The sequence below is a fragment of the Marmota marmota genome, unplaced genomic scaffold, assembly GCF_001458135.2.
Source record: "Marmota marmota marmota unplaced genomic scaffold, marMar, whole genome shotgun sequence".
Classification (NCBI taxonomy): domain Eukaryota; kingdom Metazoa; phylum Chordata; class Mammalia; order Rodentia; family Sciuridae; genus Marmota; species Marmota marmota.
Genome location: NW_026000048.1, coordinates 2,151,464 through 2,157,487, shown reverse-complemented (window position 1 = coordinate 2,157,487; position 6,024 = coordinate 2,151,464). Strand labels below are relative to the sequence as shown.

The following is a 6,024-nucleotide window of genomic DNA, read 5'->3' as shown; positions in this document are numbered from 1 at the left end:
AGCCTGGTCATCCCAGGATAGGGTCCCTCCTGTAAACCGCCCCTTAGGCTTCTCCCAGATAAACCAGCCCTGTGTTGTGGGTCCCTCTGAGCAGCCTCTTTCCTTCTACCAGGTCCTGGGCAGCTCCATCCGTCTAAATGGGAGCTGAGTTTGCAAGCTGCCAGGGGCGGAGGGGCTGGTGCTGCTGATGTCAGAGCGAGGAGACAGTTGTGATTGGATCTAATTAGACTTTGCAGCAGCAAATAGACAAGCTCCCTGCGTGATTGGCTTCAAAGTGCCTGGTGCCAAACAACTAGCAGAGGTGCAAAAGTAGCAGCCCTGCGTTGGGAGCCCAGATGAAGAGGCAGCCCGAGGAGAGCTCCGGGGCGCTCAGGACCTGCGGGCGCACCTTTCCCAGCGCTTCCTGCCCAAGGAGAGGTTCCTCGCTCCGACTCCCATCGGAAGCTCTCACCCAGCTGGAACCAAGTGACAGAGAACAAGTAGCGAGAGCGCTCAGTTCTGGGTCCTAAAAAGTGAGCCTGCTGCTCCGATTTGCAGAGGCAGAAGCGCCTCGGCGGCGACAGCCAGAGAGAGAAAGGTGAAATTGCTTAAGGAGGAGCTCCTCTCCCGTTCTCCCGACTGGGTCTCAGCCATGGCATCCGTCCTGGGGAGCGGCAGAGGGTCTGGAGGGCTAAGTAATCAACTCAAATGCAAGTCCAAGCGGCGGCGGCGGAGGAGGTCCAAGAGGAAAGGTAAGGAGGCTCGCTCTGCGCTCGCCGCAACTCTCCCGGCTCCCTTCGTCCTTCCCGCTATCTCTGGGGTTTGTCTATTTTGAGCAGCTTCACTTTAGGATGCTGGTGGGATGCCCGCGCATATCAGGGCGCAGGGAGTTCAGATCCCTTTGTAAATGACTGGGGGCTTCTTCAAGCTCAGAGAGGACAGGAAGCCAGCAGCCGCTCAGCCAAAGATTTTTGACAAGAGGGCTGTGGTCCAGAGGCAACCATCCTTGGACAGGAGGATGTTCCCCTCTTCTAGGTACCACTATGCCCTCTCCGTACCCGAGGCTGGCACCGCTTTAGACCCTCTTGGAGGCCACATTATCAAACGGTGCCAAAGGAAACACTCACTTAAGCCAACATACATAAAACCGAGGGAATGAACCTTCTCGCCAGCTCTTCCCATCCAAATTGTCTCAGAGAAAGGAATGGGCAGCCCCTGACGTTCGCCTCCCCCAAATTGGCCGGCTAGTTTCTACTTAGTGTGGTGTCCCGTCATCTTGTAAACACTGGGATGTACAAAAAGCACAGGGCTCTCCTTCTTGGAGAAATATGCGGAAATTAAAACATGCAAAGAAATAAGCATTAGATCTTGTTAGCAGCAGAAACAGCCTGCAAGCACCAGAAAAAGAAAAAAAAAAATTAGAAAAGGCAACTGGGTGACAGGTTGCTGCTGACAATCTGTCATGCTGTGCCTTGTTACTGATATTCTTGGAGATCGGCTGTACTGAAGTTAGTGTCATCAGAAGCCGAGGGCTTTCATGCAAAGGCTAATTTTGTATAAAATCAGCGATTGCTCCAATATTAGAGGCAATGTCCTAAAATGCCATCTTAGACTGAGTCCATTCCACAGAAGGATTCAAAGAGCATTCTAATGTTGCTCCTTGTTTCTCAGGAAGGAACTTGTATTATTGTTAGTTTCTTATTATGAGTTTGCAATTGTAGGAGAAAGTTCAGGTCTTATTATTTAAAATGTGTTGATTTTTTTTTTTACAATAGTGAATATAAAGCTATAATGAACAGCTGGAAAGATACAGCTCAAATGTATCAGATTTTCCAGTTTTCTATGGCAGAACACATTGTTAAATGTAGTTGTGATCCTACATCCTCCCTGGAGAATTTTCATCTTTGTAATGGCTTAAGATAAGTTTCTGTCAGATTGTTTCCTAACTGATCTCCAACAGTCCCTAAGTTCTTGATTACTTCTTCCAATTGTAGAAATTAGCCAGTCAGTTTGAAGACATAATGTCAATAGAAAACAGTCATTAATTATGATCACACATCAGGGCAACTGGGAGTAAATACAGCCTGATGAGTTCCTTAAAATGCTTCAGAGGCTGCAGTTTTAGGGGTGATTTTGTAATTATAAGTTTAACTCTTAAGTTACTAAAATGTATGCTTGCTATTCATATTGTTATTTGAAAATATTTTGAAACTGACTTGTTAGGGTCTTTTAAAGATAATGCTAACAAAGAGTGATATTTAGAACGTGACAGGATTGCATAATGAATATAACTTTGAACACAGATAAAAAGAAACATAATCTTTACACTTGTTCATGCTTCCCAGTATTTTTTATTTAGTCCATTTAGATATTTAATATTCAAGAATCTAGAGTAATATTTCCCAGTACTACAACCTATAAAAATGTAAGCTGAATGGAAATTGTTACCTTTCTTCAAATTTATTTGCCTTACCATTAAATGTCAGACATACTAACTTAGAAAGCATTCATATTCATCGTGGGGGGAAAAAAAAGAGAAGAAACCTGAGGGAAGACTTCATTTGCTATAAACCTAACTGCAACAACTCAAAATAGAATTTTTACAGCAAAAAAGCTCTTTGCCTTAGTAATTTTGACAAGACCAAGTCTCTTACTTTTTACAGCCAAATGTTGAAGGGGGAAGGGTCATCAGGCTTAGTATACCAATTCATGTTATGGGGAGACGTGTATGGGGCTGCCTTTCCTCTGGTACCTACTGACAGCTATCATGGCTGGAAAGTCAGATTGCTAAGTAGTCACTTTGCGGGGGGGAAGTTATCAATTGCAAATGTACAACGATCAAATAAAAAAATAGCATAACAAACTATGGGACACATTAAATAAGTATTTACATCTTTCTGAGAACATACCACAAATTTATATGCGGTTCCTAGTTATTACAGATGCCTTTTTTTCTGTTCTACGAGGAACAATGGTGAGCTTAAACTTGTCTTAATAGTCATGCGTCTTCACTGTCCCTGAACCAAATAGCCTCTTTTTTTAAGCTTATCTAATAATTAAACTCTGTCTTGGTTAAAATTTAAATTCCCCAAGTTCATGGATGACTGTTAAAAAATTCTAGTAAGGTTGTACTAACTGAAGATGCTGACTGTAATTACAAAGTATGCTTTTCATAAGTGAATAATACAGTTAGATAAATGTTGACCTTTGGCCTATGAAATGTATATTTTCACCTATTCTAATGGACAAGAGTCATTTTTTAAGATGCATCCTAGCATTTAGTTTCCCGGTGTCATGAGATGCTCTTTATTTTCTCTACCTCTACTCTGAGTGGCTTTGATATGAGATGCCTTCTATTGTCAGATCTGTTTGCAGACTCTGAACGAAACACTCTAGCCACAGCTGAAGTGTGGGAATGAAACCACACCTTCATTATTGTTAATTACAATCCCTCATCATTCTGGAAATGAAGCATTTCCCCGTACAAGGTAGTTTTTAGTCACTGCACTACACAGGAACTAGTATGTATCTTCAAAAGTCAAAAAAAAAAAAATAGGAAAGGAAAAAAAGGTAGTAAGGGGAAGAACTTCATCGCAGAATGTCACTTTTGGGGATTCATTGGCAGAAACCTGCATTTCTTTCTCAGATAAACTTTGAAGAAAATTCTCAGAATAAATCTCCCCACCTGCCAGTCCCACTTTGTTTGTTGTTTTATCGGACATAGAGCTGTGCACTTTTGCATTTTCTCCTTGTGACATTTTTTAGTTGGAATTTTTTCTTAGAAATTATTTGCAAAAGATTTGTATTTTTAATTTTCTATAGAAATGAGAAATGCCATTTTTTAAAAAATTTGGAACAAAGTCAAGCAATCAAAAAAAAGTATAAAACTATGTAATGTTTTGAACAACCAACAATAAAAAATTTTAAAAAAAGTATAAGAAAGACTGGGAATATCTTATGTTTACATACATGGCAAAGCAATGTACACATCCTACATAACATATGAAAGACATCAATTTATCTTGCTTCTATTTCATTTGGAGGCTTTTAGAAAATAATAGTAGCACGTGCAATTTGTAGGGACTATTTAACCTGCCATCTCTAAATGCCAATAGACTTCACTGCTCACGGAGAATATGGGAGAATGCTTTTTATTTTTCTTTTTTGTAATTCTTAGTAGAATTTTGCAAGGTGATTTTGCCCAACCAAATCTGTTATCTGGTTATATAAGAAAATATCTATTTGTATTAGAAAACAACTAAGTACGGTTATTATAAAAGTAAACATTTTAAATCAAATAATAAATGCAAAGGCTGAAGGTTTTTTTTTTCCTTATTAGTAGTATCAGCTCAATCAGATAGTTTAACAAAACACATCAAAAACAATGTAGTACATTAAAACAAATAGCTTAAAAATTGATCAATCTCTGAGCCATGGGATAATGTCAGGATAATATGTTTGAGGAATCTCATAAATATCTTTTCATTTACTACTTTACTCAAACTAGTGTACATATTCTGTTTGTCACAGCTGGGGTTTTCTACCTTTTATAAGTGTATCCTCCCCCCCAAAGTTATTCACTGACATGAAGCATTTTGTAAATAACATATTTCTATTATCCTACTTATTACTGCATATAATATGTAAAATGACTGAGGTTTTTTGGAATTTTTTCTTAAAGTCTCTTTCAAGACAAACCTATTTGGAAACAGATTGAGAACATATACAAATTCAGCCATTTCCATAAGATAAATTGAAGGATGGAGTTTTAAGTGAGGTGTATCAATCATTCATAAACCAGAAAGAGAAAGGAACTTGGGGGGAACTCTTTGCAATGCTTATAAAGCATCACTGGGTAAGTCAGTTCAGTTGAATTTGAGCATTGGCAATGGAATATGCCCTTTTTTCAGGCATTTGACAGTAAAACACGTTAACTCTTCACATTTAGATAGTATTCCAGGGGGACTGGTCACAGAGTTTTAGAAAATTGAAAATAAATGTTGAGAGCACCCACACAAGGTAGCTCTCTAAACGGGAAGTGATGAATCACGGGAAGGTAGTGGGAAAGGAGCAGGTTGCTGAACATTGTGAAATGCAAATAAAAGTTGGCAAAAGAGACAGAATAAGTAGAGCAGATGGATGGCAGACGCCTGCTTGTTGTGAAATGAAATTCCATGAAAAATTAATGAAATAGAAAGATTGTGCCCTGGATGAGGGTGGAGTGGCTGAACGACTCTCTGTCCCCTGCAGTGCCAGCATCACCCACGCCGCTGTCACCCGGCTGGCGAGGGACACATTCCTTCTACACCGCTGGCTCAAGCCCTGACACACTCTGCTTATCTTGTGCGCTGACAGCTCAAGAGGAAGAACTGGATTTAGTGATAAAATCAAATTGATTAAACTGTTAGCCAGCATCTAATTGTGTGGGATTTTTTTTCCTCTTTCTTTTAAAATTTATATGGGTGCCTCTGGTTTCTAGTGACCCGTGTAATAACAGTAATTTGAGATTGCTTCGAGGGCATTAGATATGATGAGTGAACTTGAATTTAGAATAAAAATGTGAGATTCATGCATTCATAGCTAAATAGTGGTGATTGGGGTATGGCAGAGAAGCCAAGCTAGATGAGCGTTATATAAGGAAACATGGAGAAGGAAACTGTAATTTTCGTTTTGGAGGCATAGAAAGGTGATTTATACTGTGTAATTATTTAGTTTTCAATTTTAAAAATATATTTAGATGCTTTCTGTACACATATGTGTTGTGCATGTGTACATTATTTTGCTCTCTGTGTGTATGTGCACAGGAACATACACAGAAAAGACAACTGACAAACTTGTGTAATTTTTATACCTACCTGCTTCTTTTTCTAAAATGCTAGAAAGTTATGTCAGTATCTTTGTAGTACAACCAATTTTGGACAACTCCTAAAATCAAAAATAATTATATTGCTCTTCATCATTTAAAAATATTATATCTAAATAGATGTTGCTGTGAAAAATTTGACTCCTAAACACTTGCAAATAAAAATTTTAAAGGGATAAATT

At 39.1% G+C, this 6,024-nt stretch overlaps 1 protein-coding gene across 2 annotated transcripts in view; it reads left to right on the top strand.

Annotated features, from left to right (window-relative positions):
* Positions 1-267: 267 nt before the first annotated feature.
* Positions 268-6,024, top strand: part of Adarb2 (adenosine deaminase RNA specific B2 (inactive)) — a 474,517-nt gene continuing 468,760 nt past the window's right edge. For both annotated transcript variants that reach the window (XR_007351071.1, XM_015495145.2), the window contains exon 1: positions 268-731. Coding sequence is in view for 1 of the 2 variants with exons in the window: in XM_015495145.2 (XP_015350631.1) it covers positions 632-731 (100 nt within the window). In the remaining variant the exon portion in view is untranslated. The remainder of the gene's footprint in view (positions 732-6,024) is intronic.